Source organism: Hippocampus zosterae, chromosome 4 (assembly GCF_025434085.1).
Source record: "Hippocampus zosterae strain Florida chromosome 4, ASM2543408v3, whole genome shotgun sequence".
Lineage (NCBI taxonomy): Eukaryota > Metazoa > Chordata > Actinopteri > Syngnathiformes > Syngnathidae > Hippocampus > Hippocampus zosterae.
In genome coordinates this window covers 21,923,315-21,947,304 of record NC_067454.1, presented here as the reverse complement: position 1 = coordinate 21,947,304, position 23,990 = coordinate 21,923,315, and the positions used below count along the sequence as shown (strand labels likewise).

The following is a 23,990-nucleotide window of genomic DNA, read 5'->3' as shown; positions in this document are numbered from 1 at the left end:
GCTGCGGTCTTCCTGTGTGGAGTCTGCATGTTCTCCTCATGCCTGCGTGGCTTTTCTCTGGGTGCTCTGGTTTCCCCCCACATTCCCAAATCATGCATGGCAAATTAAGATTAAGATTAAGAAAACCTTTATTAGTCTCGCAATGGAGAAATTCCAGATTCACAGCAGCAAAGTTATGAAAGGAAGAAGTAGAACAACAACAAAATAGGAGCTGCTGGAAAGGCAGCCACTCTCACGGCGCCACTTTGAAGTCAAAAATAACAAGAATAACACAAGACAACACATACGACAGAGACAGTCGTGCAATCCTCACCACTTTTCCGCATACACTTTGTTGTCTGAAGCAGTTATAGATGAACGAGGAGAGGATCAAAGTGTCCTTTCACCAGTGGATCAGAGACATCATGCTGAAAATGTGCACACGTCTGCTACAAGCAAAGTTTTGAAAGCAAACACGAAGCTGTAGCGTCCATTGACGAAAAGAGATCAGTTCACTTCTCCTGTCCCACATAATCCGCTTCAAACTCCAAGCCGCGACTCCCAGCTCCAAATCCGCACCGGCACTCCGCGCCAACGCTCCTCCCCTCCCATCGTCGGCTCCTCCTTAATTGAACGCATTAGTCCTGGGTGTGACTGTGAGTGTGAATGGTTCTTTGTCTCTGTGTGCCTGGCGATTGGCTAGGAACCAGTTCAAGGTGCCCTCCACCTACTGTCCAAAGACAGCTGGGTTGGGCTCTAGCACCCCTCGTGACCCTCATAGAGTCACAATTGCCTTCCAAGCAAAACAATACCTACGATGTGGCCCTTGACAAAAATGATTTTGGCATCCCCGTTCTAGCTAGACCCATGTCAAAATGTTTTTTTTTTAATTTTGACCATGCCTCCACAAACCATGATGAATAGTCACAAACATAAAAGTAGGTGAGCACTACTATAGTCCACTGAGCCTGGCCTTGGTGACAATTACAAAATTCATTATTGGGCAACTTCTGATTAGCTAGGAAAATCTACATTGTTTGCTAACATGTCAGAAAGGGGTACCTTGCACTGAAGTTTTTCAAGAATTTGCATATTATCTGTGATCACTCAGGGAGAGAGGTGCCTGTAATCATTAAACGGCCAGAGTTCCTGACTGATCACACCTAAGAGATGTCAACAGTGCCAACTTTCTGTAACTTTATATTACTGTCGGCCTGACCTCTCTTTTTCTTCTCAGTAATCATGATGAATCATTGTCCGCAAGTTGTGCAAATAAGTGCTGAGCTGTCAGCTATTATGACGAATGGACACAGATTATAGGATGCTGTTGGACACTTGTCTGCGGTGGTAATTTAGTTAATTCTGCAGATGTTATGAGTCTAACATTGTTGTTCAGGCTTTCAGATTTTACTAATTTGCTAAATGTTTCTGTGTATAGGTGTGTTTCATGGCACCCATGTCTTTGTACAATTCAAAGTGGGGCTTTCAGTTGTTTTGTGAAAATGGCTACACATAACACTTGGACATCTTCCGATACCCTGTCCCACCTGGCAAAACTGTCAGAGGCATGGCTCAGTGCCTTGGCAACCTGCCACCATCTCCCTGGCTCAGTCGGCACTTTTGGAAGTGGATGGTACTCAGCCAAGTAGGCCTCCACTGATCATCACGAATGTCCTGTCGAGGGACACCTGGAGGGGCTGGTGCTTGCCTACCTGTTCAGTGGGAACCCAAAGTGCACCTTCAGTGATTTCCCTAATTTCTCAGAGGCATGCATCTCATCAATGTACTGTGTTATAAGAGGCAAGTCTTTATTAGAAATAGACTACACCATTTTACATCCATCTATTTTCTATCGTGCTTGCCCACATTAGGGTTGCGGATGAGTTGCAGCCAATCCCACCTGACTATGGATTAGAGGAAGGGTACACCCAAGACTAGTCATTCCCAAAGGAAACCCAAGATTTGTCCGTTTTTTAAATCTCTATTTTGGTTTTATTTTTATTTTTTTGTCAGGTGATTTAAAGATAAGCCTGGTGAACTGTACCCCCTCAAAAAAATGCCTGCAACACATTCCAAAAAAGCCGACACAATTTAGGAAGGATTACAAACCTTATGTTTGGAATACCCTACAGGTGATTAAGTTAATTAGCCGCATATGCAGTTTATGATTCGGTATGAAAGGATGACCCATCCATGAGCCGTTAACTTACTGTGGTGGAGGGGTGTGCGTTTTCCATGAGCCTAGGTCTAGGAGCTTGTACTCATGGTGCCTGGTTGGGCTCAGCCCAGAAAGGCAACGTGGGTCCCCTTCCCATGGGCTCACCACTTGTGGGAGGGGCCAAAGAAGTTGGGTGCCCTATGAGCTGGGCGGCATCAAAGGACATTGGTGCTCCAATCCCCGGCTACAGAAACTACATGGAATGTCACCTCTCTGGCAGGGTTAGGTGCCTGAGCTGGTGTGCAAGGCAGAGAATTTCTGACTAGATAGAGTCGGGCTGGCCTCCACACACAGCTTGGGCTCTGGTGCCAGTCATCTCCGGAGAGGTTGGACACTATTCCAAGGAAGAGATACCGAGCAGTTGTGGGCATACTATCACCCAGGGTGACGAGAGGGTAGCCTTCCTCCACCTTCCGGTCGGGGGGAACGATTTTGACTGTTGTTTGTGCCTATGGACCAAACAGCAGTTCAGAGTACCCACCCTTCTCTGAGTCCTCGGACAGATGCTTCTCACTCCATCGTTCTGCTGGGTGACTTGAATATTCATTTTGGCAATGACAGTGAAAGCTGCAAGGGTGTGATCTGAACCCGAGTGGTGTTCTGTTGCTGAACTTCTGTACTCATCCCAGATTGTCTATAGCAATAAGGGTGTCCATACATGCAGATGGCACCAGGACACCGTAGGCTACAATTTGATGCTCGGCTTTGTTGTTGTGTCATTGTATTAGCGGTGGCATGTTTTGGATACCAGGGTCAAGAATGGGGCGTAGCTGTCAATTGATCACCAGCTGGTGATGTGTTGGCTCTGATGGTGGTGATGCTGGTCTGACCTGACCAGAAGATGAATTTCAATTACAGAGGAAACACACTCCTCACCTCTCCTGGCATGGTCTATTCAGAGGTGCTGGAGAAGAGGGTCTATTGGGTGGTCGATTTAGGTGGAGCAATGTAGTTTTCCTCATAGCCGCAGAACAGTGGACCATCTCCACACTCTCCGCAGGGTACACGAACGGGTATGGGAGTTCACCTAACCAGTCTACACGGGTTTTATGAACTTGGAGAAGGCATTCGACAGGGTAGGTTCACCTCAGAAATCCATTGTTAGTTAATACAATTTGTTGCTACATCTATGAATGCGTGTTAAGACTGAGATCCGACTTTTGAGGTGGTTGTGGTGTGCTTTTGATCCGGTGCAGTTTGCTTCAGGTCTGACTACAAACCACTGCCGATCCGCACCAACTATAAGATGCATATGACTTTTTGGGCTAAACAAGCCATGGTCACTCGGCATCCTTGGAATCAATAGCCCTCAGTGAATATATTTGATCCTTCATCTTTTGTTTCGCCACGACAGTGCCAGCACATCTTGGGTCAGGGCACAATGGGTAATTGGAGCAGGTAATCGCAGATGGTGTTCCAAAAATTTAGAACACAGAGCCACAATAGCAGCATTGAATGAGCTGCTATTTGGACTCAGAATTGTTTTACAGCTCTAATAATAACACAAATATGCAGAGCATGAATACAGCACATAGGAATTCCATACATTCCTCAATTTCTGGGCTTTTGCTCAGTGTGCCACCCTCATCATTTCTATTCAATGGTAGCACCGATCGCCACACGCCTCGCTGTCTTTACAAAATATAGTTCAAAAAGTACAGCGTGAATACAAACTGTACCAAAAGAAAAAAAAATAGGTCCGATTTTGGTCCGGAGAAAACCGGCAGACCAAAAGCCTTTTTCTGGTGTGAATACACCCTTAGAGGTCTGTGCAGATTTTAATATGTTTTAATATTTTCCAAAACAAATTATTTAAACCAGTAAATACTATTTTAGATTAAAAAACTGGGCATGCCATCTGTCTTACTGTTTAAATTATTCAATATTTTAACAGTCATTCATTAACAAACATGGTGAAGTGAGTCAAGCGCTGATCAAAAGCAATTGGAAGAAGTTAGTGACTTTTTACTTTTTTGGAAGCTCTTTGAACGATGTCAGGATTCTCTTTTTTTCCTTCATATTAATAAACTAAACTGCTGTCTTTGCGTGACTGATCATTTAAATTTCTTACTGAACTGATGTAAATAATTGAATATTTTCGGGCCATGAATTACCAAAACGTATCTTAAAATATGGATGTGTCTGATAGCAGTGCTTTGCAAGCGTGTGCACTTGTGTTTTACTGTCAGAAGAAAGATCCAGACCATGATATGTTTTGATCCAACTTTGTCAGAATAAGAAACCTCAATAAGTCAGACAAATGACTGATCCAACATTCCACTTGTACAAGTAAGTTGTCTTGGGTTTATGAATGATTTAATTTGCAGTTTTGTGGCAAGTGTCACACAAAGTGTCAAGAGAGTATGTGATAAGAGTCTCTGGTTGTAAAAGAAGCTTCTCGAAGAACCTGTGTGAGTTTACAAAACTGTTAGGATTTGTTTCCTGACACTTCAGATACAGTCGATTCTTTCCAGTCAGTCATTGTGAAAACAGACCAGCTACAAAGAAATGCCATACATTCATTTCGGGAAGTGCAATTATAGTTTTGCTAGATTACTAGAATTACAAAAATGTGCCATGTCAGGTTCTGGTCTTTCCATCCATCCATCCATCCATCCATCCATCCATCCATCCATCTATCCCATCCAACATCCACATTTTCGACCACTCATCTGGGGTCAGGTCGCAAAGGCAGCAGCCTCACCAGGGTAGTCGAGACTTGCCTCTCCCCAGTCTCGTCTTCGAACTCTTCCGGAGGGATCCCAAGGCGATCCATGGCCATCTGAGAGACATACAGTCGTGTCTCTCGCGTGTCCTGCCAGTGGCACATACCCTGAACAACACAACAAGGAGGCATCTAATCAGATGCCTGAGGCTCCTCAGCCGGCTTCTCTCAATTTGGAGGAGCAGCAGCTCGACTCTGACTCCCTCATGGATGACCAAGCTTCTCACCCTATCTCTAAGGGAGACAGCCTGGGTACCCTGCGGAGCAAACACATTTTGGCCACTTGATGCTAGGATATTGTTCTTTCGATCTTTACCGACAGCTCACAACCATGGAGCGGTAAATCTTCTTCACCATGCCAGAACGATACAGTTTGTTTATATATATATACACACACACTGTATATATATAAAAAAAAATCCTCGTCTCACCCTCGTGTTGTCTGTCCCTCATTCAGCTCGGGTCCTCTACCAGAGGCCAGGAAGCTTGAGGGTTCTGCGCAGTATCCTTGCTGTTCCCAGCACTGCACATTTCTGGACTGAGATGTCCGATGTTGTTCCCTGGATCTGTTGCAACCACTCATCTAGTTTGGGGGTCACTGCCCGGAGTGCTCCGACCACCACAGGCACGACTGTCACCTTTACCTTCCAGGCTCTCTCCAGCTCCTCTCTGAGCCCTTGGTATTTCTCGAGTTTCTCGTGTTCCTTCTTTCTGATGTTTCCATCACTTGGGACCGCTACATCCACTACAACGGCTTTCCTCTGCCCTTTATCTATGATCACGATATCTGGTTGGTTCGCCATTACCATCTTGTCAGTCTGGATCTGGAAGTCCCACAGGATCTTCGCTCTGGCATTCTCCATCACCTTTGGAGGTGTTTCCTATTTTGACCTTGGGGTTTCCTTGATGTATTCATGGAGCTTGGATGTTTCATCAAGGACAGTGGCTCTCACACTCACTAGTCCCCGGCCTCCTTCCTTTCGGCTTGCGTACAGTCTCAGGGTGCTGGATTTGGGATGGAACCCTCCATGCATGGTTAGGAGCTTTCGGGTCTTTACATCCGTGGTCTGAATCTCTTCCTTTGGCCACCTTATTATTCCTGCAGGGCATCTGATCACTGGCAGGGCATAGCTGTTTATTGCCCGGGTTTTATTCTTGCCATTGAGCTGGCTTAGGACTTGCTTCACTCGCTGGAGGTATTTGGCCGTAGCCGCTTTCCTTGTTGCCAGTTCGGGGTTGCCATTGGCTTGTGGTCATTCAAGCCCGAATGACATCCCGATGTCGCTGCTGTAGATTCTGGTTGTGTGGATCAGGGAGTCTATGTCCCTTTCGCTCTTAGGATACAGCTTTATGTCATCCATGTAGAGGAGGTGACTGATTGTAGCTCCATTTCTGAGGCGGTATCCATAGCCTGTCTTGGTGATTACTTGGCTTAGGGGGTTCAGTCCTCCAAGCATTCAGTGATCCATGTATGTGCCATGTATATATATATATATAAAATCAAAACAAAGCAATATAACATTATAAAGTGCACATCTAAGGTAAACTAGTACTCAGCCTATAGTAGATTTAAACCATGGTTACATACTTTGTTTTTCTCAAGTTTACTGTGAACACAGCAGTCTGTTACTGTATGTTTGTTGAAGAATAATGAGACACCGGACACCAGTGTTCATTATGTGCCGCTGTATTCAAAACTGCCCGCCGTACAAAAAAGCGCACGCACTTCTCCCATGCTGCTGGGGCAAACCATTCTGAAAGGGGGAGGGGGGGTCACTCCCCCTAACACAGTCAGGCTATGTTGATTGTGTTGGTCCTTCTTGTGCGGAAGTCTCTCTACAGTTTTTGTGTAGACCTCATTTCGAATGACAACACTTGAGACGTTTTATTTTCGCTAGGTCGCTACCATGGTCAGACAAACACAGAGAAGCTCCACCCACTCTATTTATATTGACGCAGAACACTGTAACCCTCCACACAAAATAGTTCCAAACAAGTAACATCCCCTTGTGACGTGTGCCGCGTTAATCTCGCGAGAAAAAATTTAATCCCGTTAAAATTCATTTAAATTAATGCCAATAAAAATGCGCTAAACTGACGGCTCTAATATATACATATATATATATATATATATATATATATACACTGTATATATAAACTATATTTCTTTTGTCTCATCGCCATATATTCAATTCTTTGTTGCCTTTTTGATATACTATTCAGTCACATCCTTGCATACAAGCAATGGCCTTGACTGGCGTTCACCAACTTTCCATGGGGTGATGCAATTTCAATATTATATTTCAGCAGCATCTAATTGACCCACTGACTTAATCTTCTTTTTACAGAACCTGAAGTGTGAAAATATTTCTGTGCTGTATTTCAAAGGCAGTTATGGCTCAATCTCCTGGGAGTGTTGTCACACCCCACATTTATACAGCAGCCGGTGCAGCAAATGTGCTATAATTGCACAGTCTCACATGGTTTTGAGTGTGTTCATAGTATCACACTAAATCTATTCATCAACAGTATGTGACAACACCCTCATTTACGTTTTGCCATGGAAGCCCACCTAAATGTTGTTTATGCATATTATTATCATGCCTGTCCTTTGCCAACATGTGTATCCCTCAGATAATGTTGACTGGTTTGCAAAAATGATCAGAATGGCATATCTGCATTCTTAACCATTAATGGGAGGTGTTAGTAGTGCAGCTATGCAGGTGCTATTTTGTTAACAAGAAGCCAGTTGAGACAAGCTGTGAGCCACACTGCTTACAGATGTGGCACTTCAAGCAAAGCCATCTGATGCGAAGTCGAAAACATTTCATTCTTTATCGTTATTGAAGATGACAATGAAAGAAACTGTACCTCGACTGAGAAACATGACATGAAAAAGAAAAGTACTTTATTTTAGTTCTATAGACTCTTCACTCATTAATATGCATGGGTATTTGTGAGGATGCATTAAATTGACACAAGTATTGGGTCAGGCCTGCAAATAATTGAATTCAGGAGTTACGGTTGGGCCCACGTACAGGAGGCAGGCTGCCTTTTCAAGAAAAGGTTGTTTGAAGCGGTTACAGAAGGAGATATCCCATGATCAACTGTGAGTGGAAGGTTTTAGCAACCAGACCAACTGAGCCACAAAACGGTCTGATCAGTGGCGGGTCAACGGGCGCAATAAAGCTATGATATAGTCTGTGGACAAAAAACAAATGCATTTTACTTCCACCCTCCCGCCTGAACCTCCAGCTACCCACCCCTTACCCCAGGTAAAAACATTTAGAAATGCCAATGATCTGGACCAAGTGCAAACAACATGGGAAGGTTGTTAAAGGCAAGCGTACTGGTTGACCAAGGAAAACATCAAAGCCGCAAGACAGAGAACAGAAAATGCATAGCAAAACAAATGGAAGGACTTTGGAGTCAACGTCTGTGACCGAACTGGAAGAATGTACAAGTTCACGTTGACATCTTGGACACTTTTCTGATCCCATCAATTGAAAGGACGTTAGGGGATGATGAAATCTTTTTGGAGGTGATAATGCATCTAACCATGGAGTAAACACTGTGAAATCATTCCTTGAAGAAAGAAACAACGGCCGATGTCATGGCCTGCAAATATGTTCGGTCCAGATCTTACTCCAAATGAATTTTTGCTGCTGAAGTCAAACAAAATGGTCCATGACAAGGATTGAACCTGCATAGCTGATCTGGGAAAAGCAATCAGAGAAAATTGGAACCAGATTGAGGGAGAGTACTTTTTATCACTCATTCTGTTCATGCCCCTGAGACTGGTGTTTATAAAAGCCAGAGGTGGTACAACAAAGATCCAGTGGTTTGTCGAAGAGTTCTTTTGTTGTTCTTCTCCCCCAATTATTCCATTTTTTTCCTCAGAATTGAGCGAATCCACATGTTTTCCCTCTGCTAGGTTTAAACAAGTAACTGTTCTGACCACATTTAAAAAAACATCTTTGGATTTCTTCTAGCCAGAAAGTTACCATCACAAAATTTTTTTGTCATGTTTGTGATCGCCCTTTTTTTCTCAGCGAGATTAATCAACTCAACAAACATCCTCTGCGACTGGTGATTCCATAATTTCTGACAAGGGGTTGTATTTAAGTAACAAGAACATCTCTTCAATAAGACAAGCCAATATGATTACTTAAGCCATGTGGGTGGGTTTTTCTTCTTTTTTTTTAATTCAACCTGTGTTTGGTTGTAGCTAGCTGGTGAGTGAATGAGAGTGATTTTTCTCACCACCGATCTCCCTGATTCAACATATTCAATCAGCCGCACAATCACCTGACCTGGCCAGATCAGTGCCAACAATGCAGGATACACTGTGTAGACTGAGGCCACAGCCACACACCAACAAAGCCCAGTGAACCGGGTGGATTAAACCTTGAGCAGAAGTGCACACATGGTGGTCGGCCATCTGTTTCACTTCCTCCAGCTTCACCTGAGACTTGATAACCTTCCTTTATTTCATTCATTCATTCATTCATCTTCCGAACCGCTTGATCCTCACTAGGGTCGCGTTATTTTATTTTGTACTTCCAGCATTTTAGCACTTTTCTTATACATACAACAAGGGTTGGGGAGTAAAAAAAACATAGCTGTAATCCATTAGAGTTACAGAATAAAATCACATCATCAGAATTCCAATTTAATGCGGGGGGAGAGAGAGCGAGAGATGCCCCAATTGAGAAATACAGAAATTTGTTGGCCGTTAAATTAACCGGTAAGTTGATAACTCGTCACAATCTATTCAACAGACCGCTGTTGGTCGTCTGATCTAAATGAGACAGGTCATTGGCTGGATATTTGATTTTGGTTTTGGCATGGTCAGTTTCAGACAGGACTCGAAGGGAATGGACGGTGACTGTTTTGGATCATAGTCACTGTAGAACTTATTCATGTTAAATAACATTTACAAAGAAACGTGCCAAAATCATGCGGACTACATGTTACAATGAGGAAGGGCATCGAGCTTGCAGGCTAGACCTACGGCCCCAATTTGTTAAGTAAATACTTCTTTAATTCCCATAATGAATCACACACAACTTTACAATTTAAATGCCATATTACCAATATTATCCATCAAATTTTTCACCTGGAAGAAAGAAAATACAAACGTTTTTGCCACGTATCAGTCACAGAATGTGTGTACCCCGTGAATTAATGAATTGGAGAGGTGTGGGGGGTGAGCCTGAAGCAGTGGGCCCTTTTCTACCTTTCATCAGTTCTAAAAAAAAAAAAAAAAAGCACAAGTCATGGGAAAATATTCCTGTGACAGCAGTTGCGCATATGATTCATAAATTTAAGATCCACGGTAATGTAGCCAACGTTCCTGGATGTGGCCGCAGGAGGAAAATTGATGACAATTTGAAGATACGGATAATACGAATGGTAACGAAAGTGCCCAGAACAACCTCCAAAGGAATTAAAGGTGAACGCTATTGTCAAGTTACATCATTCTCAGATTGCATGATTCGTCATTGTTTGAGCTAGAGTGGACTTCATGGAAGAAAGCATTGTCTGATTTTCATTGGGGTATTTTCATTTCGTTTTTATGTATTGTTATATATTTTTTAATTTTAGTGTTATTATTATTATTATTATTATTATTGGTATTATTTTCCTTTTCTTAGCAAGGGGTACTAAACATTTTGTTTGTGTGTATACTTACTAATGTTCTGGATGTATAACGTCTATAACACGCTACAGAGGAAGCCTGGAAATGAGAGCAAGTCATCAAGGCTGATGTGTGCCATTGATATACTGTATATTGTATATTCAAAAGTCTCCTCAAAAGCAAACCTTGACTTTAAAAGCATTATGCACAGTCCTTAAAAATGCAACACTGCTACAGTGCTGAAATACCTCTACAGTGGTTACAATTGCCATGGATTTACTTCATGATTAATACCCAATTTGAAAATAAGGTATACATAACCATCAATCACTGATGAATGCAACCATGGCCACTCATGCTTATAGACCACATGCAGAATCTCTCTCTGGAGGGGATATTTTGCAGGTATAATGAGTTAGAAACGTCAGGGTAAACAAATCGACCTATTTTTTCTTCTTTATTTTGCAGGCAGACCTAATTACAGAGCAGGGATAAATAACTATTGGAGAGGATGCAGGCATACAAAGGTAATGCAATGTAATGGGCCATCGGGAGTTAATGCTTTATTATGTGGTATGTTGCTATGGCATGTCATGTTCTGTGCCGAGTTTGCCTGAGGATGTATCAGGTCGTTTGAGTTTCAAATCATTTTAGCTTCAATTAGAACATTGGTTTGTAACGCAATGATGGGAAAGAAATCACTCTGCCCTATCGGTGCTGCTACGTAAGCATTAACATGGAAACTACTAAGCCACTGATACATCAGCAAGGGACTTTAAGCTCTATACACCGGGGGTTGCCAACCACCTGTCTGCGGACCGGTACCGGGCCTCACCCATTTGGGACCGGGCTGCACAGAGACAGACCTGCGAGCTGTGAGCAAATTGACTCCATAAAATGTGGCGGAAATGGGACTCTAGCCAATCTGAGTCCCCCTTCGAACATTGATTTGCAAGTTGATATAAACAGAATACGCCAATAAATGAAAGCATAAGCAGTAAACATTATCATCAAATTGTCATCATTTGCTCAGTCACATTTGCAAGTAGCAATGATGCTCACGCCATTTGTCAGATTGTAACTTAAAAATTATCATGTTGGCATTATAAGGCATATTTATTTTTCCTGATTGGGCCATTTCTCAATGGTTCATTGTGTTATTTATTTTATTATACATTTTTTGTACAGTAGAATAACACAATTTGAAATTTGTTGGGGGAAAAAACCCTACATTAATAAAATGTTGAATTACTCTACAGTTATCTTTTTTGTCAATACCAGTGCTTTAAAACTGGTAATTTAAAAGCAATGAAAACAATGATTGCCAGTCTGTGAACAGCATGTACTTGTCTCACTGGTATTTTTTTCCCCCTATATTTTTAAGCACTTTGAAAAGGACGGGGACAAAGGCCGATTATTTTCTGAATAAGAACGGAAGGACGATTACAGAAGGGTGCCCAAGTCGTGGACAGAGGATGGAGGACGGACTTGCAAAATAGGGTAAAGTGCCCATCTCTAGTATGAACACTGCCAAGGCCAAAGAGATCACTTGAACAGATAATGTTTTTGGATTCTGATAAGTGTTGTGATTAGCCAAGGATGTAGTAAGAAAAGCCGGATGATGCAGCAGTGGGATGAGTGTAAAGTTATGCAACTATCACAATTTGGCCAAAAAATGAAAAAAAAAAACTCAACCAATTTTGCTACATGGTTACAGATATCTAAAATACCCTTTATAAACGACTTATATGCAGTAAACAATATATTTTTAGCACATTTATATGATAGAGAGTAATCATTATTTAACAGAACAGACGACACACAAAGTATATACTGTGATACACACTAAAGGCAGTTAATTATCATATAATTCATTTCGTTTATGATAATGATATTGATGGTTTGTGTTTCATTATGTTTTCAGCTAGCAAGGTTGAACTCATGCTAAAATACAACCAACAGTATTAACGCAGCATATCAGACTAAACTGCTATGTCTGCTATGTTTTAACTGACCATTGTTTTGGAGTTTTACACCATCAGGCTCACTTATGCCGTAGTGGCACTTGTGTTGGTGAAAAAGGGTCTAGATTATATGTAATGTGTCCATTCCATTTTGCGTTGATTTGATTTATTGACCAGCACGGAAGCATTGCTGCTTTTTTTTCCATTTGAAAGCAACCTAATACCAAGTGTGCCTCAGTCAGGACAGGAAATTTGAATGGGGTTGTATTGCACTGAGAACATTCTTTATGTATTCTTCAGGTTGTAAGTATGCAGAAGTTAGCATATAATTTCCAAAAAGTGGCATTATCTCATCATCGGTCCTCATCTTCATCACATGTGGCATAACTCAGGGAACCAAATATCATCCAAGATGCAATACACAGCAAAGCTTTGCAGTAACCACCGTAACCCTTGAGATTCATCACTTCAGAAATCCACCTTGTCAGATGAATCTGAGGCGAAGGGAGGAGAAAAAAAAATCCCTAAACCGAACGTTCCCTTCACAGTAATCGTTTCAATCTGTTCTGCCAGGACATATTGTGGTAGTTTGCTACCCTGTTGACGGGCCCTTTACTCGTTCTCCTTCCCTGTCACGTGGCATCCCTATTTTCCATTCTTGCAAAATGTCATCTTTCCATTTCATTGTCAGACTAGACAACATATGCTCAATGAGGCCCGTCCACCGGTCACCTCCTATGATAAATCATCTTGGACAAACCATTACACAGCAACCTTGTGGCCACAGATTCACGCCGAACTGTAAAATGGGCCAATGACAAAAAATGCGTGAGTAAAATTGGCCGTAGACCATCAAAAAGACTCGAGACCCTTTGCATTTGTGTCAGGCCAAATAGATAAAAATGAAAAAAAGGCACGGAACATTAGGTGCTACTTCATATTTTCGATTTACTGGAGATCCCTGGCTCTTTTTAAGGATTTGCAGTCAGTGTTGATTGATAGAGCCCATGTAAGTGGCCTTGGCAATTCCAGAAACAACAGTCAACCTCCTTTGGCAGGAAGAAAGCCCTTAACCACGAGAGCTGAGGCTGAAGGGGAAGGTGGGAGGTGAGCCAGAGGGAAGGCAGCCTGCGGTTGCACATCTTTGGAAGGCTTCATGCATTGCCGAGACAGCCCCTTAAGTGACTTCAACTAATCTGAAGGATGCTCATCATGAGCGATAGAAAGACATCCTTTCAGAGCAACGTGAACGACAAATCCAGCCCATCTGGAGCAAGAGAGCAAATGCAAGAAGTTGTCATAGGAATGAAAAACTAATTGGGTTTGGAACAACACCGTACTAGTCATAACATACACCAGCCCTCATCACAATAACAGCAGGATGTTTAGAATTTTAGTGTATCAACAAGGTTTGCCAAAATTTGTAAATATTTACTCATAAAGAAAGGGGGCCTCCACAGTTGGTCTCTTTAAACATATTTAAATGGAAGTAACTCAAAGCAGCAAATTCCACACCGCGTAGAGTATTCATTTTGAAGTCCATGTTTATACGCCACCATTTATAAGGCCAGTGTCTCCGTGTAGAGAGCGCCCTGCTGGGATGATAAGGACGCGTCCGCCTCCCCAAGATGAAGTCGAATGGAGAAGGAGGGGAATGTGGGCAGAGGACTCAAGATGGCATTATTGAGCATTGTGGAATTCATTTAAAGAAGCCAGACAAATTACTTACCGGTACTCCTTTCTCCCATCATCACGCTTGTAAAATGCCTTTGCTCTTTCGCAAGCGCTTGAATGTACATACTGCATATGGCCTTTGGAGTGCAAGATCCCGTTCTTGACCATATTGAGCAAATGAGCCAGAGAAAGAATCGCTCACGCCCGCCTGTGAAATATGCACAGAAATGGGTCTGTTGCAGTGTGAAAAGATTTGGCCAACCAAGAACTGTTAGACTTAATAGCTTGGATGAGATATTCATTAAAAGGCACTGACATTTCAAGCACACCAGTAAACTGCGGTCACCATCAAGCTGCCAAGGAGTAATGTGGAAAAGAAAGGATGTCGCATTGGCCCAATCATATGAGAACACCAATTTAATCCTCCTTGGAAAGCCGGGAACCAGTAGAAAGTTTAATCACTGTAAAAAAAAGCCTCAAAGTACCGGTATTCAGACACTGTAAACTTGGGTACTAATGCCACTTTCGGGCCCGATCTCCCTTTCCTGATCAAAGTCAACAAAGGCCCGATCGTTGAATGTCCATCCATCCATGTTCTGGCCCGCTTATCCTCAAACAAGTCGCGGGGAATGCTGGAGCCTATCCCAGCCGTCTTCGGGAAGTACACCCTGAACTGGTTGCCAGCCAATCGCAGGGCACACGTACTGTAGACGAACAACCACTAAGGGAAAATTTAGAGTGTTCCATTAACCTGCAACGCATGTTTTTCAAAGGTGGGAGGAAACCGAAGCACCCGGAGAAAACCCACACAGGCACGGGGGGAAACATGCACACAGAATGGCCAGAGCCGAAATCGAACCCTGTTACCTCTGCACTGTGAGGCCCACGCGCTGACCCGTTGAACCACCGGACTGCCATAGTTGAACGTGTCTAAGGAATTAGTCCGAAATATTTTCTGGTGGTGTGGAGTGTGTTTAATTTTGTATTTTTATTATTTTTGTCGGTCTGCTCGGCAAACAATCAGGCCGGCAATCGTAAATGTTACACCTGTTCAAGATATTTGATCAACACTCGGTTGAGCTGTGCTATGGACTTTGTGATTGTGTGTGAGACATAACAATAAGCGATTTGGAAACAATCTGATGCTTGGGTTGTTGCCCGACACAATACAAGAGCATCTGTTTTTGTTCAGTGTTTGTATAACATGTCTCCCAAGGTATTCAGCCAAATAAAAAGGAGAAGAGTTTGGCAACTCCAATGTAGCTACCAGATAGGAGTTAGATTAAGTTCTTCTGTTTCTTCTTCTTCAGCTTTTCTGAATTTTCCGACATCAATAAAATGACAGATATCAGGTGTGGCTAAGAGACTTGCGACTGAGGTATGGTTACTTGTGTGTTGGTCGTCTTGAGTACGGCACACATTATACAGTAAGAGCAGCGATCCATTTGCGGATTGTTTTTTTTCTTCATCGTGTGGGGTCTCCAAAAAATCGGAATGTGTATAACCTGCATAACTGGATGGGGCGATATCTCAAAAGTATGATTGACTTCGATACACCCCGTGTTGATTATGTGTTCCATTTACCATGGAAAGATGTGCAGTACCTGTATTATATTTATATATTATATTGTATTATATTTCGAGCAGTGTGCGGACAACTTTCGATAGTATGATATAATAGCTGTGATGACAGTAATTGTTTTGGAACATTTCTCTTGTTCATTTACTACCATTGTTGTTAGGGGGATGCTAAAAGGCATTCAGTTTGCTGGACATGGCATTGTTTCAGCGACACCCTGAGAAGTGCTTCGTGCTTGAGCGCTATGCCCATGTCTGAGAGCATGCGTCTGTGACTGTGTTTTGGAATACACGTACAGTATGTTTTGTGCAGCGTGTGAATTTTTTCCAGGAAGGCGTGCCACTGCGGCCATCTTTACTGTGGAGTATGGACCGTTTTCAGACGGACATTTTTAAGGTTAACCTTTGGGATTTCATATGGGTGGGACATTTTTAAGGAGAACTGAATTTCTCTGAACAAATTGTAGACAAGGAAAATGTTCGTCAGAAGTTGTGTGGGGGAGTTAAACTGGGCTCATGCGAGGATGAGACAAGTCTGTAAAGTAAAGTTATGACACTTAATCTCAGTGGTAGACAGACGTTGGGCTGCCGAAAATAAACCACTTACATTAAACACATCACATTCACAGTGGTCGACACCCCTGCGTTGAATATTGCTGTCCCGTTGACTCACGTCGTCGTTGATTGAGCTTCAAGCTGCTCTTTAGTGCTTCGTGTCTGATGATCAAAGGGGTTTCTACACCATTTTAGGGGTGCTGAAATGGAATCCCAGCACCAACTCAATGGAATCCCAGCACCTCTTTTTATCGAGCTTTTACATAGTACAAATAGAGGTCACATATTCGTGTACAAGCACGGAAAAAGCATTACAGTACATAGAAGAATGCCCCCATTCCCTCACCTGAGAAGAATAGGAGACACTCGACTAAATAGAGTAAATAAATGAGGGGCAAGGAATTAAACATGCGTCGGAAATATAACAGTGACATTATTATAATATATACATTATGAAACTGTATTACATTACTTAAAATGACGCAACAAACTTGACCACACCACTCATCAAGTAGGCATAGTTTGAGTCAATTCAAGTGTGTCTATCCCGAGATCCCCTGAGCGATTATTTTATCTTTTCCAATTTGATAAACTGCATTAGGGCACTCACCCACGTAGATGGTTTTGGTGGGCGTTTAGATTTCCAATGGAACAGTATCCTTCTACGTGCAAGTAATGTCGTAAAGGCAATTATGCTCCTGTGACTTTTACTAAATGTAGGGTAATTCCCATGGGCTACACCAAGTATGGCCATTGCTGAAGTGGTTTGTAAATTGGTGCGCAGTGCCTCGGTTAGTGTGGAAAAAAATCATAGACCAGTCGGCAAGTTAGTGCTGGACACGACCAGAACATGTGAGTCAAATTGGCTGGGTTGGTTTGACACCAATCACAACTTGCATCCATATTTTTTCCAGTCTTGCTTTAGAAAAGTGACTGTGGTCCAAGACCTTAAATTGTAGTACGCGTATTTTTGCACACGAAGCACTCTCATTCACCATCCTTTGCGCCGTGTTCCATATTTCCTCCAAACTCATTCCTACTTTGTTCTCACAGTCTGTTTTAATCTTTTGAACAAATACTACTTTGAGTGAGGATATGCAGTCTTTAACTCTTGAAAATAGTTTCTTTGGGTCCAACGAGCCATCCAATTACCGGTATTTATGGAAATAGTGCTTAAGAGTCTCCGGATGTTGGTGAATTAGTGTCGTCCAAGGTTAAAAACAGTTTGGTCCACAGAAATCACATCGCGCATTGTCTTTTCTAGGCGCAACGCTAAAGCGGTAGCCAAAATGTTCATATGGCTGTCTTAAAGGGATACAGGCTGATACGAGCCATATTCAGTTTTTATTTGATCTTGCTTTAGCAACAGAATAATTGCTGTTTCAGTGAGGGGAAGTGGGAGTGACCCTCGGAGAGAGAGTCATGAAACATGTCAAGCAAAACTGCAGATACTTTTGTTTCAAATTTCTTGAAGAACTCAATTAGGCCAGGTGTTTTGTGACTTTTTTAAATGACTTTATTGCCTTGGTGAGTTCGTCCAGTTTCATTGAAAGCTCAGACCCAGCTCTATGCGTCATGCTTATTTTGGTGCCTCAAGCTCGTTTACCTGCCGGTTGAGTAGAGGCACCTGTAGGTCAAGACAAACTGTGGCAGGATTTACTTTCTGTACCTGGATTTGACACCAGTGCCAAAAGGAGGATTTGCATTCTGGCTGTCGATATTGAAATCCACCCTTCTGTCCATTCTCACCACCACTTATCCTGAACAGGGTTGCAGGAGGGGGTTGGAACCTATCCCAGCTGACTTCGGGCGCAAGGCAGACTCCACCCTGAACTGGTCGACAGTCAGTTGCAGGGCACAAATAGAGGCAAACGGCCAGTCACATCCACACCGTCTCTGAGTGTGAACCGATACCACGCTACCGGCACAAAAGACAGGCGAGTCTACCACTATAATTTCAATACAGCAATTCTGATATTGAAATGATATTGTTGACAAAAATCCATTCATCATTGTTGTTTACAAAGTATTGCATACTTTAAAATGATCAGTCTTCCCAAACGCAAAAATTCTGTTTTTAACGGATCTATTTCTGTATTCATGACTTTACTCAAGAAACGTCCATGAGATTTTCACCTAAAGCCTTCAAGCCTTTGAAGTAAACCTGGACATGTGTGTGGTGCAGTATGTCGACCATGGTTTGCTATCCTGGATGCAGCTCCCCCTTCATAGCAATTGCACAGGGAGTACAGAATGTGAAATTCTGTTGGGTTCATGACATATTATGATGCACGATCAATCCTAGGCATTTTCTCCACTGATTTAATGTTGTTGGAGCAAAGGAAGGGTATCGATTTCATGGTCAATCATAGTTGTAATTATTTTTGGACCATGTTTACAGTATTCATTGTATAAATGGATCTTACATTTTATTCTTGGTAAATCATTTGTCTGATGTGTTTCTTATGTCACTATCCTGAGAGTATCAGCTCCAACAATATGCAAACAATGCTTCTAGTTTGTTACTCCGTTATGTAAGAGTATGAAATGCACAATTTAGATTATTTCGCCCAAGAAGCTCAAAATCAACAAAAACGTCACGTGGACGGAATACTTGAAACAAGGAATAGCTGATGACAGGAGAGGATTACACTTAATTTCGTTTTGATGTTATTATGTGTCATTTCCAAAAGTTCTACGAAAAATGAAGTACCTGTCTTTACAAGCATCCATCCATTTTCTTTCATGCTTATCCTCACCAAGGTCACGGGTGAGCCGGAGTCTATGCTAGCTGGAAACTCTGGACTAGTTCACAGGTCTTTACCAAATATAACTTTCAAACATAAATGATGAAAACAAAGCTTTGGAATTTATTCCACTTGCTAACTCACCACGAAATATGAATAGAAATCATGATCTGTCTTTTCTTTGTGAGTGTTGGTATATTTTCAAAAAAGTAAAAGCTCATCAATATGTGCATATGCATATAGAGTTGTAGCTTAGCATTAACGTGACAGGACTTCATGAAGTTCGTCATTTTGTTGATTCTTGGTGCATTTGTTATTTTCCTCTCTTTTGACATTAACTGAAAAGCATGGTGCGACTTACTGATGAAAAACTGAATCATTCATAGCTTTGTTCTGCTAAGCTACTAAAATGTGTAGGAGGTTCTGCTCAGGTTACACAAAATGCCTTAAATCTATTGGACATACTGTAAATCATAATTGTTCGACAAACACAAGGGGATGAAGCCATTTTTAAAGGCATATTTTAATGTAGATACACATGTGTATTTAACGCCAAAAACATGCCTGACCTTAAATGTGAGCCCTGACGCAGACCAATTTAGCGAAACAGAAGGTAGACTGCACATGCGGCGTATGTTGTGGGATTCTCATACCAGCGGGGGGAGCTCTTCTATATTTTGTTTAGTTTTTTTGCTTTGTTTTCCATCCTGATGCTGAATTGACACTGACCTGGCCTGTTTTTCTTCATTCCTTTCACACTTAAACTAAATGACAAGCACAGGGTGGCTTCTCCTTGCGTTCATAACCTCACTGTCACGTTTAGTGTCTTTTTCATTCCTTGCCAAGATACAATACACTCTGCCCCAGGGAGCATTTTTGCAACATTATCTGACGCTGAGGTGACTATTTTTACTACTTCAGCCTTTCTTCGGATTTCCAGCCACCATGCGATGTCATCTGTTGAGTCAAGTTACAGATGTGAAAATAAGACCTCTATATTTAAAGAACTAAAACATGATTTTGTAGCTCTATGACTGGAGCTTTTGGTATGAATTATATATTATAATAGAACTTGTGTTACTATGACAATAATGAGACATGAAATAAGCACATGTTTCTCAGTGAAATGATTAACTCTCACATTTTTTTTCACATTTTGAGAGACTGGGTGTGAGTTGTGGCCGCAAGCAGCTCTTGAATGAATATGCATCCTGTTATCACCTTGGGGGGGAAAGCGACTGAAGAGCCTGAGTGACTGTGTCAAATTTTGACTACATACAAGGAAGTACATTACAATAGTAGACTGTGTAGTAGACTGCGTAGCACGACCGCTACACAGTGAGGAAGTCATTGGTTGAAATCCGGCCCCGGCCATCCTATGTGGCGTTTACATGTTCTTCCCGTGCCTGTGTGGGTTTTCTCTGGATACTCTGGTTTCCTCCCGCATTCAAAAATCGTCCATCGTAGATGAATGGAACCCTCGAAATTGAGCCGAAGTGTAATTGTGAGGGGGAATGTGATTTTTTTTTTAAATACTGTATCTGGGTGTGCCCTCTGGCAACCAACTCAATGTGTACCCCACCTGCTGCCAAAGACAGCTAGGATAGGCCCCAGCCGACCTGTGACCCTAGGGAGGATAAGTGGATCAGATAATGGATAGATGGTATCTTCGGCTTAGTTTTTTTTTTGGAACATACACAATTATTTTGACCTTCCTTTATCTTGGATCCGCCAAATACAATCTTACAAAAAAACAAAAACAAATAGGCCTACTTGAACTAATTTAAACAACACTAAAACTAAGGATGAAACAATTATTAATACGCGTAAATCCGAAATAAGATAAAATAAATCGCATAACGAACTAAGTTTGAGGGGAAAAAAAGTCAAAACTAGCTTCAACTAAGAGAAGAAAAAAAATAACCGAAGCTCTCCTGAATTGATTTCCAAAATAAATCCTCACCACATTTTAGTGGTTGCCCGAACAAGCCGCCAGGATCCAAATTTTGGTGAAGCTCCACGTCCCGTTTTCCAGTGAGCCAGTGGAGTTCCAGCCCTACTCCTCCTCCTCGTCCTCCTCCTCCACCACCTCCTTCTCCTCGCTACTCGCTCACGTCCCAACCTTGAGCGGCGAGTTGGCCGCGGCCGAGATTTCGCTCTCTCCAGGGTCTCAGCTCACCGTTTACTAGCCCCTTCTTGTTTTGTGCTCGTGGCCGACACTGGAGTGGAGAGGTCGACGTGTTGGACATCACTCGCCCGCTCTGCTCTTCTTTGCGCTGCGCCTTCGGAGTCATGGATTCATGAGTGTTTTTTCTTCCGACCTCAACCTCGATCAAGTTGGAAAAAGAGTGTGCATAACCTGCGACGCTCTCTTTCCCAGCTCCATGTTTTACCCGGACTCTTTTCTAAGTACCTGGCTCCCCGTGCGGTTTCGCGGTTTGCCGCTCTGAACTTTTTTTTTTTAGATTATTATTGGCGAAATTTACGGATTTTTTTCCGAAAAGGATTTCGTTCAAAAGCCGGGATTCCTGAAAGCCTGCCAACATTTATTCGTGAAAAGTGATGGCCGAGCGGGGAGCTCTGTTGCTCCTCTCTCTCCTCTCTTGTCTCACCTTTCTGTGCACAAGGAGCACGGCGGCCAGGCATGTCGACAAAGGTACACATCTCGCTCGTTTTCCTTTCTCGAAATGTCGCTGCGTTTGACCATTCCGAAATGTGGAAACTTTAATCGCAACACCCCGCGGAGAGAACGCACAACGTTCAATATTGTCTGAGATTGTATGGCCACTGGTTGTGTTGCGTTCAGGTCATGGAGCCTTTCATCATTTCGGCAAGTTTAAAAGTAGACTTATTTGACCCGTCACCATTCTACATTTGGATGCGACGTCTTCCAAATTCTCCACCTAATGTTTTATTGTTTTGAATGTCGGATGCGAGCCAAACACGTGTTTTGTGTTCGTCAAGTGTTGCCCTCAATGGAAATAGTCACTTTCAAGAGAGGAAAGCGGAACCATCAGTCCAGTAGACATCTCATTACCTGGGTGTCAATACACGTTTAGCTGATGGATAAACGCATTCGCAATTCATTAGCTTTTCACTATCAGTCCAACTGGTGGTGTTCTGTTGTGGGAAATGTCACTTAACCCCCCCCCCCCCCACCCAATTGTCAGAAATCGGAGCGCTATTGATTGCAGCCTGAGCTCGTGTCACATTTGGCAATCAGTTGCCATTTGGGGAATAATGACAGAAAATGCCTGTTTGTAGTCTATCACATACTGTACTCATCTTGACTGTGTTGTTGCAGCCGTTTGTTTGATCATGTGTTTGGAAAAAGTCTACAGGGCTTAGCCAAGGTTGTGTATGAGAAAAGGCTGTTTATGTCTACGGAATGGCTTGGTTTTGCTTCCTAAAGAAGAAATGCCTAGGATTGACGGGTCTCTGCTTGCACATGGAGCCTGATGAAAGACCCTCTCCTCCATTTGGACCTCTGCAATGGTGGAAAGGGAGATAGAGAGAGAGGAAAAAGGCCCCTCCTTGGTTCAGTAGGAGACCCATACAAAAGAGGGAGATGGGGGTAGGGTGAAACAGGCTGACTGTCTGGAAAGTAATAAAACCAGGAGATTAGGGGGACCAGGGAGTTCCTTTGGGAGGTTTGATTGATTCCAGAGTATTGGACTGGGACCCACACGCAGTGAAGGAATCTCACATTACTAATTATGGGGTAATTATCCTCACCTCCCCCCAAAAATCAGTTTATTCACAGCACTTGAAATTCTTACGTAGTCACCAGATAATATCTTAAAGTTGGCAGAGCTGTCGTCAAATTTGTCCCCTTGGGACAGGTACAGATTCAAGATTGCCTCACTTTGAATGAATGTTCTGCTTAATCTGTTGAAATGCGGCTGCTATTCTTCCAACTCCTCCCTTTTCAATTCCCTGCAAATTGTAGTAACATTCCGCCTCAAAAGTTTGGCTTTTGTAAACAAGTTGCCGCTGGCAGTGTAAAATCCATTTAGGCCCTATCTTATCTCTGTAATCCTGCTGGGACTGACTTGTGTGCTGATCGTCTCCCAGCGGACAATGCAAATAAGTTGCTGAAATGCGTAAACATTTGGCCACCCTCTTTGTTTTTACACGGCACTATGCAAAAGCACAAGGTCTTATTAACCCATCACACTTTAGATGTAACACGGCCCACAGCCTTTTTAAACAACTGTTGGTTTCAGTGGCACACTGATGGTCTTCTCCAGCCTTTCCACAACTTCTTTTCCAGTTTTCTGTTTTGGTTTTCAAAGTGAAGTGCTTTTAGATATTGTAGTGATTTTTTGTGAATTCCTGTGTATAGACTGTAAAGGAAATTAAATATGTATGAATTCATGTTTCTTGTGTTCTTTAACCTTATGTAGCTGTGCTAAGGCAATACGTGATGTATTTTAGTCTTCTTTCTGGACTCTTCTGATGAAAAGACAGAATAGAAAGTTCAGGTGCGTCAAAGAATAACTTTGGGGTGTGCTCTCTAAATGATATATTTAACCTAAGGTATGAATTTGCTAAAAGGTAGAGACTTGGACCCTTCCGGCCAATCACTATAATGCATGCTCATTCCGTCTTTGTATTTCTCTTTGTGCTCAGTCTGACAAATATTACCCACAGTTATGGCCAATTCAAAGAGAAAGTAGAAAAGACCTCTGTGAAATAAAATATGTTTGCCGTACAGGTATCCAATTTATTTTTGCAGCGCTGCTAAATATTAGGGATCATCCATGTTAAGGAAATCACTGAAAGTGAAGTCGTGATGCTGTTCGAATGGTTGTCTAAAAAAAGTTTTTTTTTAACCTGTTTATGTTAATTGGACGCTACTTCGCGGATTTTCGTTTAGCGCGGGTGATTTTGGTCCCCATTAATCGCG

The 23,990-nt window shown here is 42.4% G+C and overlaps 2 protein-coding genes across 18 annotated transcripts in view; one reads left to right on the top strand and one right to left on the bottom strand.

Moving 5' to 3' along the window:
* Nucleotides 1-6,111, bottom strand: part of LOC127599381 (uncharacterized) — a 207,536-nt gene extending 201,425 nt beyond the window's left edge. Inside the window, exon 1 of the mRNA XM_052063323.1 lies at nucleotides 6,012-6,111. The gene's annotated coding sequence lies outside the window, so the exon portion shown is untranslated. The remainder of the gene's footprint in view (nucleotides 1-6,011) is intronic.
* A 15,035-nt stretch (nucleotides 6,112-21,146) lies between these two features.
* neo1a (neogenin 1a) overlaps nucleotides 21,147-23,990 on the top strand; it is a 172,544-nt gene continuing 169,700 nt past the window's right edge. For 16 of the 17 annotated variants that reach the window (XM_052063022.1, XM_052063028.1, XM_052063018.1 and 13 more), the window contains exon 1: nucleotides 21,147-21,737. In XM_052063022.1, coding sequence (XP_051918982.1) covers nucleotides 21,644-21,737 — 94 coding nt within the window. In that variant the 5' untranslated portion in view covers nucleotides 21,147-21,643. The remainder of the gene's footprint in view (nucleotides 21,738-23,990) is intronic. The other variant, XM_052063029.1, reaches the window with a different exon arrangement.